A 14,130-nucleotide genomic window follows, 5' to 3' on the forward strand; every position below is an offset into this window, starting at 1 on the left:
AAAGGAACCACACGTGCAAGTAATGTCTCCAGCTTCACTTTCCAACACCAAGAACAAGAGCATTTAGTTCTGGGGCTGACAAACTACAGCCCATAGGACAAATCTGGCCTGCTACCTATTTTTGTAAATAAAGTTTTCTTTTCAACAGTAGAGTTAAATATGCACTACAAAGACCATCTGACCTACAAACCTAAAATATTTACTATCAAGCTCTTTACGAAAAATTTTGTGGATTTAGTTTGTTTAGTACTCAGTATGAGCTGACATAGTTCAAATGTTTAAACCAAGAATTAAAAGGTTAAGTTTTCTGCATGTGATAATGCACTGGTTTAAAAGACATCCTAGGCACATCATGTGACAGAGTCTATACTAATACTGCATGCTTTTGAGTCAGGTTTGAGTTTAAATCTGTTCATATCTGAGAAGACCAAGGTTAGGTATTTAGGTCCGTTTCCTCACTTCTGTATAGTGGGCATAATACCTACACCACCTTCCAGAGTTTTATGTATAGCACCCAAAACCATTTAACAGTAGCACGTAATAAGTACTCAGAAAATGTTAGCTCCTTCTATCCATACACTAAACTGGAACTTTCATCTACCCCTTATAATTCTGCATTTACCCTCAGCCTTTAAAGCCAGGCAATCTGTCACTAGAAACACTGTTGTGCAATGTACCCCACTCCCTTAACTTTCCAATATGAACTTACCAATCTGCAATGTCCCTACAACTAAAGTAATGTCCGTATAACCTGAGACAATGAGTTCCACAACTATAGTTCTTACTTTCTAAAATTTCAGGACATACACACACACGTATGTACTTACATAGACACATAGTTTTGCCTTAAAACTTGTTGCTCGAACACAAAGATAGCACTTCTTAGTTCTAGAACAACAACTATATTATCCTACCCCATCCAAGTATTTTTAAATTTTTATAATCATTCCCAAATCTGTCTTTCCAAATGAAAGCATAGTCAGTCTTCATTTCTGAGTCTATAAAGCCACTTTTAATCTTGCCAGTTAAAAAGTGAAAAAAGTCCATGTAAACTACAGACTCTGGATGATAATAATGTGTCAATGTAGGTTCATCAATTGTAAAAAAAGGTGACTGCAGTGGGGATGCTGAGAATGGGGAAGGCTATGCATGTGTGGGGTTGAGGATACAGAGAAAATCTCTGCTCTTCCCCCCGTCTTTTTTTAAACTGCTCTAAAAAAAAAATAATAAAGCCTAATTAAAAAAAAAAAAGCAACAAATAGAGGATTATTAAAAAATAAATAAAAACAAAATTTTGGCGACAAAGTGGCCACACATAATTTTTGCCAGGACAGTCTTGATTTAGGGCTGTCGTCACAGGGTAATAATTAATAGCACCCCCATTCACTCTCAAAAGTGTTCTGGGTTGCATGATAAATTATGTAATCACTCTACTTCTATGCCTCAACTTTCCCCATCTAAGAAATAAATCAGTACTTCAAAATCCAAACTCCATAAATAACTAGAGGAAGGGAGTATGCACTATCTCCTATCTCCAAAGATGTAAAAATGTGCCACCCAAAGTGCTAATACAAGTCTTTTCATTCTTACGGCCTGGTGCTTAAGATCCTCTTCCCCTCCTCCCCTCCTCGTTTTCTAGGACTAGATGGTAACATTTTTTAAATCCCATACATATAACAACCAAAACATGTATTTGGGAAATACACATCTATACTCATGAGCATACTGTAGTTTAAGAATGTTCTTTTTAAGAATTTGGCAAATTTTTTAAAATAAAACACTTTATGTGAAAAAGTAAGATATTCAACATATACATGGGGGAAAGTGTGAAAAATGTACCAAAATATTAATCGTGGTGATATTTCAGTGGCAATATGAGGTGAATACATTGTGTCTCTATGTCTCTGTGTTCTCCAGCTTTACTTAAAATGAATCTGTACTGTGTTTATAATGAAAGATTCTCATATGGAGCCAAAAAACAAGATGTTCATACTAAAGCCGAAGTGAATATACAGGGGATCCACCCAAATTTTAATAAATCCAAAACTGCTATACTATCTAAGTAAAGCCTAAATAACATGAGGTAGTCAAGAAAGGCACAGAACACCCGGGACACTTCTAGGATAAAGGGACTGTCCTTTGCTTGTGCAAAGCACTTCTAATGGCATCAGTGGCAAGAGATTTCTAGAGTTCAAGGTGGTGTTAGAGTAATGGTTCTTACCCAGGTTTAAGCTTGAAGAGGATCCATGTGAAGAGAGGGAAGGAGGTGGTGTCTGTGAATGTCCTGGTCCCTGACTAGGGAGAGGCATGCCCACGGGTCCAGGAGAGGAGGAAAAGCTAAGGCCGTTATAAAAACTGTGTCCAATGGGGGTCAAGCTGCTCGATGTCCTCTTATAAAGGTCACTGCTGCCAGTCAGGGAGTCACGGCGGGAGCCACTGCCAGTGTTGGAGTTTGCAACTAAAATGGAATTAAAACAATGCAGATAAGAACAGGCCTGTTCTTCGAAGAACAAGCCCAGTGACCTGTTCCTAACACTTTGATCCAGACTCCTTACCACCGCAAAGTTGTAAGCAGAGACAGCCTAACTGTTCATGCGGCAGGTAAGGTAATAAAGAGGACATGGCTCAGGTTAGCATGAAACTTTTGTTCAAACCATCACACATGCTAAATTAACCTTCCTTTTTGTGTCATATTATTATGGGGTGGGGGTGGGTTAAAAGCTCTGACGGCCACATTAGCTATGGAAAAAGTGAAAGAAAATGGGCTAAAAAGAATGCCTTTCATCGACCCCAAGGTTCTAACAGAAAAATGGAGTACGGAAAACAAATTTGTAAACTGAGTATTGCCCCGTACATGAGACTTATATATGAAAGCCTATTTTCTCAATGGGTCTGTTCAATCAAGAGTTATTACTAGCCCCCAATTTTAACTTAAGATACTTTCTCTTAAACCTGTCCTTCTGTTCTGAGATCACATTGTTTTACAAACACTGCAATTATCCCATTTGTTTACCTTATCTTACTACTTTCCTGTTTTTTTCTTCCACTGAAACATTAAAAACATGTTGGTCTAATTTCCTTCTTCCCACTTTTCCATAATATCCACCTTAATTCTTCTCAAAAGACTGAAGCAAACTCATGACTCTTTAAGGCCTACAGATTGTGGCGTCTACTACCCTGCGATCTTTGTAAGTCGTCCTCCCTGTTTTTAACATCCACATTTCTCTGCTTCCTCCATGTTCTTCCCAATGCCTGCAAAAATCTCCCCTAGTTTTTTAATCCCTGAAACAAATTGACTATAAGATATAAATAAGTAGCAACACAAGCGTAAACCTGAAAACAGGCCCCAACTGTAAATCTTGGTTTTAATTAGTCCATCATCTCAAAGATGTGTGGGACGGGTGGATTCTCACGGGGCTTGATCCAGGTCTGCCTGTGGTATCTGTGCAGGGGTCCATGCACTGTCAAGTGTTCCATAAATATTGTAAAAATAATTAAAATTCAGTTTTATGAGCACATCAATCTGATTTCTACCTGCTGTTCCAAACCCTCCGAGGGCAGATCCCAGGGTGGCGCCAAGAGAACTGCTACTTCCAAATCCCAAGGATGTGTTGGCAGGCTGCGCAGAGCCCTGGGAGAAGAGGGAGCTGCTCTGGGAATTGCTGCTCAGAGAGTTGTTGCCGTAGAAAGAGCTGGACGCCAGGTTGTTATTGGGCTGCTGCTGGGGCTGGGGCTGAGGCTGCTGGGTTCCTAAAGGGCGAAATGGTCCATTTGTTGTTCCAGCAAGCCCACCAGCTGCTCCGTTTGCTGAAGCTGCGGCTGCTGCAACAGCTACAAAGAAGAAAGCAAACCATTTGGCTACAAAAGGGAGTGGCCACATTTCCTAACTACGTTGTTACCCTTTTTTGAAAACCTTTTAATTCTGCCACATCTTTTCGAAGTAGACATAACCCTTGTAGAGAATCATACAAATGTCTTTGATCCTTTCATTTGAAGCTTTTATTTTCTATTTCTACATTTAACTTGAGGTCAAAATATGACTGGAGCAACCATTTTAAATACAACTACTTCCCAAAATCTCAAGTTCCACAAATACCTATGTTGAAGACATTTTTCCAGAACCAGTGTTAACCATATACTAAAGTCCTTCAAATTCCTAAGATATTTAAGCATGCTGCTCTCTTCTAGAACTTCCCACTATAGTTGCTAATTAAATACAAACAGCTTAAAACAAATACCTATTACCCCAACCAAAATTAATTTTTCTGCCACATCTTACTACTCTCCTTCCACCTCCTCCATCCCTGCCCCACCCCCCGCAAATTCATCAAAAAAAGGCAACCACGACAACAAAAAAAACCTACGTTATTTTAAAATAATGACATGGATTTCTATTAAATTAGCCTTGGACTTCTGCCAACAGTACTATTTTATGTGAGTAATCGAACTTCTTGTATTTGCAGTGGAATGGGCCCTTGCTGTTAACCAGCTGGTACATGCCATCAACAGAATCAGAATCTATCAAGGTCACTTGTTGCTTCTGATTCTCTTTGAAACGTTACAGGGTAGAAGTGCTGTAGTGAGAACTGTCAAATAAAGTGCATTTCAACACATTTTAAGAATATCATTTATCACCCCTTTTAGATATCTGACATGAGCCCACCAAGATGTAAACTCACCTGCTTGTGCGGCTGAGGAACTAATGATGACTGGGGCAGGAGCTACAAGTCGTACAGGAGCTCCGAGTCCATTTCTTGCTCCTGTATTCACCACAAGGGCACCGGTCTGGTCATAGTAAGCAGCGGGAGCCAAGACCGGATAACCTGGGAATATCAAGCCGACATATTATAAGTATATATAAAACTAACACCTGTCTCCTGATACCAGCATATTGTAAATAGTCACCAACTCAGCTCTGGGGACAGACAGACCGAGATGTATATGCTGATATATGACTAAATCTCTGGTTATCCATTTGTTCTCCTGTAAAATGAGGATAATAAAACCTGCCTCTTGTAAAGTGCTTGTGAAGATTAAACTAAAAGATGAATGTGAAAGATCCAGTGTGTTATTTGGCACAATAAGGGATAGTGTTATTTATCATTCACTAGGTGTTAGAAAGGGAATTTGGCATGATAGAGAATACTATACTTTTCAAAGTGCTAACCAAGGTTATCACCAGCAATCACACACTGACAATTTTTTAATGTTTTCTTGTCCACACAAATAACAGAGGGTACAAATGATTACAACAATCACAGTACTTTCATATCACATAATAATCTAAGCACAAATATGCTGCAAGTTAACATGAAAAACCTAGACAGGCTTTAATTGATAGAATCTTTTCATACTATATGAAATAGTACTTTCAAATCCTATTGAGCCATACAAAAAATTATAGGTGACTTCTTAATTAAACATAAATGCTTAGGAACTAACAAAACAAATGCTGCAAGTTAAATTTACTCACTGAACTCATAAATGAATCAGTTAATTTGGCAATGCTTCATGGTCAGTAATGATCCATAAACTCACGCTGAGGTCTTATAAAGGACCTGTTTCAAAGGAAGAACCTCAAACTACATCCAGTCTATGCAAAGAATAGGACCAGGTGACAGTAAGCCAAATATAACATATATTCAAGATATATATATCAGTCATAGGTAGGCAGTTACATGGCACCTCTACAACTGGTTTAGAGGAAATCCTAAGAATGTAAAGGATGATCCTATCAAGGAATACCAGGAATTTCTTCCTAATAATGCTGTTCAAAAACATCTGCTAAAGTCTAAAGCCCTACAGTAATGATAAAGTGGTAAGGCCACTCCTTCTACACCTAATAGTGAGGAAAAAAAATAGATCATCACCAACGAAAACAGCATATTCGAAGCAATGTATGCAGATTTGCACATCTCCACCAAGATTAAGACTGGCTCAGAACAATTAGGTGCTCTCATCAATGAACCGTGATCTAAGTGAGGGCAAGTGTATGTCATCCTCGCCAGTCCCCAAATCATAAGCCTAAAAGCACTGCCCAATCTTCTTTGAATCTCTCCCAACAAGCAGACTTTTCTTTTCTCTCAAATTATTAGGAACAACAGTGAAGTCTCACCTGGCATGCCTGCAGCCAGTCCTTGTCCAAAAGCAAGAGCAGAATTCACTGCTGCAGCTGCCACTAATGGATCTGTTTGCTGTCCCTGCTGGTTCTGATTTGGGGTCAAAGGACGCTGGCTGGCTCCTCCACGGAGAACCTGGGAGACAAAAATAAATCAACTACTTCCCACTCATTGGATATATCTAAGATCCACCATGTGCTTAACTTGAGTCAACTTTTAAAAACTGACCGTTGTAAAACATTTTTCATATAATGGTTTTATATGACATGGCTAGGATAAAAACTTAATTAACAACACTTCATTCTACCATTCTTAGTTTAAACATATTACCTTTATACAGGAGCCAAAAGCATATATTAGTGATGATTCATTCATTAATCAAATACTTAAAGATGCCTGCAGGTACTACAGGTAAAGCGATGAATGAGACAAGCAAAGCCCCGGCCCTTTTAGAGCTTTTATTCTAATGAATGAGACAGACAATAAGTAGTAACTCTATAACATCAGTGCTCTGACAAAGTGGGTGAAGAAGAAAGAGTATGATGGGTGGGGGAGAGGGTTTAGATAGAAGGAACAGGGATAATTTACTTAATAATTAAGTTAAAATACCTGTGACCAAAAAGAGATCCACAAAAGAAGCTATATTTTCCTTTTGGAATATGAGAGCATTTTCTCTACCCTAGAACACTATTCCCATTCATCAGGGCCCAAGTGAGCTCACCAGATTTGATTTAGGAAGATTCTGACCTAACTGTTTCTATTTCTTCTCTCATAAATTCCACAAACATAGAGCAATCTAAATGGAGATGAATATTAGTCAAGAACACTGACATTTCAGTGCAGAATACCAATTCTGCCACTGTGATAAAGGAATGACATTTTTATAAATGAAACACAGGTATTAAGTTGCTGATAATCATTCTTATTCTGAATATATGAATAATCTATTCCACAAAATCTATATACCATAGCAAGTAAAAATGTTAAACCCACAGACCAAGGTTAAAATTACCAAAGTTTATAAACAATGTATTTTGCAATGTTTTCAAAAGCAAAGTTCTCATGAGATTACTTTCACTAACATTCTGCTATTTATAAAAGTTAGACATATTGTTCTCGGTACTTTTGGTAAAAAATGTAAGAGAAACGCCACCAGCAATCAATTAAATATTTATTAAATGAGCATAAGGTGAACAACACTGTCCACATTGGCAAGAAGAGATGTGCAATTTGCCCAAAGTCTCTTATTTCTTTATTTGTAAAAATAGCTCATCTTGCAGATTTGTTGGGAGTATGGGAATTAATGTCTGCAAGGCACAAGTAAGTATCCAGGAGCTAATCAATAACCAATAGCTAATTACTGTCAAATTTTAGGCAGTTTATTTCAGTTTGTGACTCAAAGACTCTAACCAACTTTACAAGAGAGGGCGAACTTCAATCTATATAGAAGAGGTTATACAGGGGAGTACTTGGGCTAAGACTTAGAAGATGCCTATCTGCAAGCAAGAATAATTTATCCAGCAAAGCTATCATTTAGAGTTGAAGGACAGATAAAGAGCTTCTCAGACAAAAATAAGCTAAAGGAATTTATCGCCACCAAGCCAGTATTACAGGAAATGTTGGAGAGACTTCTTTAGAAAGAAAAAAACATGTATCAAAAACAGGAATAAAGAATGGTAACAATTACATTCCTATCAATAAGTACCTTAAACGGAAAAGAATTAAGTGCTCCAACCAAAAGATAGAGTGGCTGAAAGGATAAGAAAACAAGATTCCTACATATGAAAAGGAAGGAGATGGAAAAAGATATTGCTTTGATGGACCTAGAAGGTATTTAAGTCAGACAGAGAAAGATAAACACTATATGATTTCACTTATATGAGGAATCTAAGGAATAAAAAGAACAAACTAATCAAAAACAAATTCACAAATACAGTGGATAATTTGGTGATGGACAGAGGGGAGGGGAGCCTAGGGGGCTGGGAGAATGAGGTGAAGGGTTAAAGAAGTACAAATCAGTAGCTGATGGATGGTCACAGGGATGGGGAGCACGGCATAGGGAATGCAGTTAGCATTAATACGTTGGCTAGGTGGAGGGTCAGGGGAGGGAGAGAGCAATTGGGGGGATCGTTTTACAAACTATATAGATGTCTAACCAATGTACTGTATACTTGAAACTAATTAAAATAAATAAATTTTTTAAAAAAAGAAGAAAAAGATGCCTAACCAATAACCCAGAAGAGCCTCACTCTAGGAAAAGTAAACAGCATGTACAGAGATTCGGCAAACACTAATAGTTCAAAACTACTGGAGAATTAACAAAATATCAATGAAAGCCTCGTTTTCAAAAGACGTAATAAACCAAACTTATGTATGTCTACGAGTTGTATGAAAGGTCAGGGGACAGGGGAGTGAAAAAGATGCCTGAAGAAAGATGTAGTCCTGACTGTTGAATATTTTTTCAATTAATGAGGAGAACAACATGTTTCCTTTTGGTCCACTTTCTAGAAATCTATGTAGTATCCTGACAATAAATCAGAGTTCTTAAGTCAGCTGCCAATATTCACACATTTTAATTTCACCAAGTCTGAGTTTTATGGGAATACATAAAATTTCACAATTAACATTTATTTTAACATTTACTAAAAGTCATTTTTAAGAAGTCTGAATTTCTATTTATAAAACACTATCCAAGGAGTTAGTTTATTACCCATCTTCACGACACAAAAGCTGTTAACTTTTCATTTATTTTTAAAAGTACTGATTTAAACAGTGTTTGAAATCTACCAATACTTAATAAGTAGATGTTCAATAGGGATGTTTTAATTAAAATTCATTCATCCTTCCATAGTTCACCATGTTTGATAGAATCATCAATCTCTACTAATTTAGAAAATTCAGAAACCACTCTGAACTCTTTTCTCTTAAAATGCAATGCTCAATATCAAACCACCACCAAGTTTACCACCTGTGCTTGAGTTCAACCCAATACCCAGGGTTTTTCTTTTCTATTTTAAAATGCTTGTTAAAACAAAAGAAAAGACTAAAATTTTTATCAAGTGTCAAAGGAAACTTCAAAAAGGATAAAAAAGAAATCAGAGTAAGATGCTTGGCTAGAATGTCACTGACTCTGCTCAAATTAGATTTGGAATAGTTAGTGTATCTAGAACACAACAAATGCTTTCCAATAAAATGTAAAGGCCAAAAGCAAAGTTTACTACGAGCCTCTCATTTCGATAACTATGACAAAAGAGTTCACCAAGAAAATCATTGTTTTCCTAAAATGAATGAAACCAAAAACTGACAAAAATAACCATGGACCTAAAATATGGCTGCTTATTAAAAATTAACGCTAATAACTTTTTTATAGGATTTGTAATTACAGATGACGGAAAACTCTGAAATGCAAATGATTATCATGCCCATTTTATAGCTAAGGAATATATATACATAGAAGTTATGCAACTTGCTCTACTTGCAATCAGTTAGTGACTGAACAAAGACCAGATCACAGGTTTTCCATTAACTCCAAACATCACAATATGGTCAGAAAACAGTACAAGTTATGAAATTATAGACTATTTAAATCTTAATATCTGTGTGACTGTGGGCACATAAATTCCATTTCTTCAACCTTTGTATGGAAAGTCACATAATCTATTTACCAGAATTAAAGTAAGTAAAAGAAATTATATGTAGAGCATTTAGCTTTAAAAAGAAAGCTTCCAATAAGAAGTACTATTACTGTTTTTCTTGTTCATTCTATTAGAGCTAATTTTAAAACATGTCAATTACTTCAGATTTTCAAACCCACAATGCTTTCGGAACCATTTAAACACAAAGATCACCACCCAACAAATTAATACAAGCTATATACAGAGTACCTACTAAGAAATTTATTAATAGAAATCACCCATTCTGTCAACAAATTATCTGCTGAATTCTCTTGCATACCTGGTACTAGAATTCTATCTATTACAAAGAAAATGTATATTAGCTTCCCCCCATCCAATTATCTTACTATAAAAAATAATTGACACAAGATAAACTAGCTGGAATCTTAAGACCTGTGTTATTCTATAATTGTGTGGAATCTAAAAAATAAATATATTCTCTCTTAGTGAGATTGATAAAAAGCAAAGAATTCTTGTTTGCACATATATAAGCATGGTGCTCTGCCTTTAGTTTGACAATGCATATCAAAAGTCTAAATACTCATTTTATTTACTCAAAAGAAATCAATTTCTAGGAATTTATTCCATGGAAGTAATCACAGACTTATGCAAAGGATATTCATCAGTCTTATTTATAACACTAAAACATTGCTAAGTTAAATATCAAATCATAATGGACTAGTCAAAATAAAGTATGGGATATTCTTTGATGGATTTAAATACAGCTAGAAAATGTTATTAAATAACAAACTGTTAAAACAGGATGTAAAACCACATGGAGAGAAAAATCCCAATTTTACAACAAATTAATTAAATAAGGTTAGAGTGATAGATACCAAACGTTAATAATGATTGGTTTCTTCTGACAAAAAGGATTTTTGTTGTTTTCCAATTCAACACAATATTCAGCAAATAAATAGGTGTTATTCTAGTAAGCAAGAAAAAATAGCCATTTAAAATAAAAAGACATACTTGGTTTTGCAGTTAATTATTCTTTCCCAACTCAATTTAAAACCTCTCATTACTATAAAACAGATATAACAGGTTTAAGATTTACATCCCATCCAATAGATGTTATAAATAAGCAGTCTGAAGAACAAGTCCCTCCCCCTCTGGTGGCAAGCCTCTTGTAAGAGAGCCAAAAGTGATCTGAGAATGGTGCTTAGCAATTAACTATAGTATGGCAGAAAGAAAATTTACTGTCGGTATGAATACTCTCTGCACTTGCTAACTATATACCCTTAACTAGACAATTTTTTAAGCAGTCTTCTCATATGTAAATCGTATAATATCATTATTTCAACTGGTTACACTGACCAAGGACCTGATCCATGAAAGGCATTCAGTAAGTTCAGCTAAGTTTGAGCCTGAACTCAGATACAAATAAAGAAAGGGAACGCATCCATTCAGTACTTCTCTATTCGGACCAATGTTACCTTTTAATTATATATGGTAACTAAAATTATTACATGGGACAAATTTTGTTAACATGTACCTGCTGCTGCCCTTGCTGAGCCTGTGGAGTGGTCTGCTGGTTGGCAGAATTTGTTGCTGCTGCTGCAGCCGCAGCTTGCTGCTGGAAAAGACTGGCAGGGTAGACTCCCCAGGGAGTAACTCCATAATACTGGTGAGGGACCACAGCCGGGCCTAAAAATAGCAAGAGAAGTGTAAGAAAAGTTTAGACTAGTAAAAATCATCTCAGAGTTTCCAAAAACTACATCTAACTCAGCAGACCCTACTGTAAAATATTATGAATATACTAGTTCATTTTAGCTAATCATTAATTCTATTATTTTTTAAAATATAAAACATTATACATGATCCCCACACCAAACTCTTCCGAAGTCAGTAACATACTCCAGCCCTAGAGAAGAAACTAGTGAAGGATAAAACATGGAAGATATCGAAAGGAAACATAACTAGTAGAAGTAGGGCAGGGTCAGTTTAAGAACACATGGAGGAACTGGCCTTGGTCAGGAAGAAGGCAAAGGCTTGCTTTTTCCAAGAAAGGACACAGGAAAGATATAGATAAAATTTGCTGTTAGAAGGGAAATAAATGGGAATGTGTGCTCGGAGTGATGTAAACAGAACCAAAGATTAAGCTGTACCCTGCTCTCAATGTAAGGATGGCACCTGAGGTGATTAACAGGGATGCAGATACTAGCACTTCATTAACTTCAGAAGCATGAAAATCCATCAGTCTTCTGACAACAAAACTCAGAGACTCCACTGAACCTCCACTCCACTGCTCAATTTCTAAGTTGATTGGTTTTCCTATTTGTAAAGTCACAGAAGTCATTCAACACAACTACATTCAGACATTGACATATGAAATTTTAAATGTAAGTCAAAGTTGAAACAAAGAGAAACAAAAAAAAAATGTAACATCTTGACTTATTATAGATCTGCTGAGTATATATCCGAAACAAAACTAGGCTTTCTGCTCTAAATTATCTGTTCGCCTTCTTTGACAAGGAGCTACAGCTGCAGTCTCTGCCACACAGAGTAGGCAACAGAGAGATAACAGAGCTATACAGACAGCAACCTGGATGTGACAGAAATCTAAACCATAGAATTTTCTGAAGCTGGTGGCTAGAAACATCAAGGCTGCCTACCTCCCAACCAAGACAAAGGCTCAAAGCCAGCTCCTCACATCTGCTGAAACACATCTCCAATTAGAACCCTCCTAATTAAAGCACAAAGTTCAAAATATTTGCAACTTGGTTAATAATAATCCTGCCTTACAATGGAGTTCCAAAGAGCTGTTTCAAATTCAGCTGTTCTGACATTAATCCTATAGAAACATATACTTAAGTCGAAATAAATTGGTACAGTTTTTGTTCCTCCATTTTAAGCTTCTAAAGTACCAAAAAAAAAAAAAATTATATTACTATCTAATGATGCTCTGACATTTTTAATTTTGTATTTTCTGTACCTGTGGACTTAACCAAAATCAAGAAGCTCTATTTATAAGGGTGCCCACTGTGAAACACTACATCTGCTTAGAAAAGGTATGTCACAATGGAGCTATTTTATTGTAATAAGCAAATGGGTTAAATGATTTTTATCAGAACCTAAATAGTCTAGAAACCATGCCTCCAAGTTAAAGAGAGTAGTGGGCCCCCCAAACTCATCTACCTAGTGTTTACAAAGAGGAGTGATCTTGGGCAGTTAAAGAATAAAAGATAAAACATAATGAAGTCCCAGCCTGTGCCTTGGTTTCCTCCCCTGCAAAATGGGTGTAATAGGTGTTAGGGTATTGCCACATCTACCATAAAAGGTTGGGCTGTAACCTATAATGATATTCCCAAGGCTCCCCTCAAAAAGTCAACAAACAAACCTCTCAGTTGGGCACAGACAGCTGTTACGTAAACTTTTAAACTCAGAAAGGTATGTCAAAAGGTATAACATTTCTGGTTCTCTATGAAAGCACTTAAGTCATTTTCAGTCTGGCTCAGCTAATGAGTAGAAAAAGCCAGATTCTGTTCACCAAACAATGATCTCAGTGAGGACAAGTGTGTCATATCTTAGACAAGTTTGCTGTTTAAATAATGTTACTGTAAGTTAGTAGAGGAAGAAAGTACAGAAAAGACAATTTAAGATAACATAGATTATTACACAGTATAGTGCACACATGGGTCTGGAGTTAGATCTGGATGAAATCCCAACTGTACAACATTTAAATTGTGTGATCTCAAAAAGACAGCTCTCTGAGCCCCAAACTCTTTAATTTGTAAAATCGTCATGTAACAACTCAAATGAAAGAAAAGCACTCATCGCAATGCCTGGCAAATAATTAATAAAGAAAGGTTCTATAAATATTAACAGTGGTTAGCAAAGATCATTCTGCTAGGAAGAGCTTTCTATTTCTCCCCAAAAGACGGGGGTTGGGGACCGGGGAACGAAATTGCCTATGTTCCCATCAAAAGTCTATGCCAAAATGGACACAATTCTAAAGAAATACAAACTTACATACTGCATTTGAGTTCATAATTGCAAATCACAAGCTATATAAAAAGTGAAATCTCACAGGGATATTTAGTCATGATTAACATGACTTAGAGGGATCTCTCCCCCAAAGAATATTTACTTTGGATTTAGTCTGTCCTAATGTTGAAATCAATCTACCATACATTTATGACCCCACTATGGTGACAGCAACTGTGCCAAAAGTGCCTGCTTTTGAAAGAGTTTAGTCTCAAGGGCAGGAGGAGGAAACTACTCATGTATACATCCACAAGCAATAATAAGTAATAGAGAATGAATAGGGAAGGGTTAACAAAGAAAGGCTTTCTAGAGGTGGCAATAAGTTAAGGATGCTTCCCAGGCAAAGAATG

At 36.5% G+C, this 14,130-nt stretch overlaps 1 protein-coding gene and 1 non-coding gene across 18 annotated transcripts in view; both read right to left on the minus strand.

The window, feature by feature from the left end:
• The window catches only part of PUM1 (pumilio RNA binding family member 1), a 103,881-nt gene that overhangs the window by 28,298 nt on the left and 61,453 nt on the right, over window positions 1–14,130 (minus strand). For 14 of the 17 annotated variants that reach the window (XM_039858674.1, XM_039858673.1, XM_039858664.1 and 11 more), the window contains 5 exons: window positions 11,289–11,440; window positions 6,116–6,254; window positions 4,680–4,823; window positions 3,535–3,831; window positions 2,222–2,458 (listed from right to left, as the gene is read on the minus strand). In XM_039858674.1, coding sequence (XP_039714608.1) covers window positions 2,222–2,458; window positions 3,535–3,831; window positions 4,680–4,823; window positions 6,116–6,254; window positions 11,289–11,440 — 969 coding nt within the window. The remainder of the gene's footprint in view (window positions 1–2,221; window positions 2,459–3,534; window positions 3,832–4,679; window positions 4,824–6,115; window positions 6,255–11,288; window positions 11,441–14,130) is intronic. The other 3 variants (XM_039858672.1, XM_039858671.1, XM_039858670.1) reach the window with 2 other exon arrangements.
• Window positions 5,932–6,009, minus strand: LOC120599625 (small nucleolar RNA SNORD103/SNORD85). The gene has a single exon (XR_005651948.1). It is a non-coding gene; the product is annotated as a small nucleolar RNA SNORD103/SNORD85 (small nucleolar RNA).

Source organism: Pteropus medius, unplaced genomic scaffold (genome assembly GCF_902729225.1).
Source record: "Pteropus medius unplaced genomic scaffold, Ma_sr-lr_union100, whole genome shotgun sequence".
Classification (NCBI taxonomy): domain Eukaryota; kingdom Metazoa; phylum Chordata; class Mammalia; order Chiroptera; family Pteropodidae; genus Pteropus; species Pteropus medius.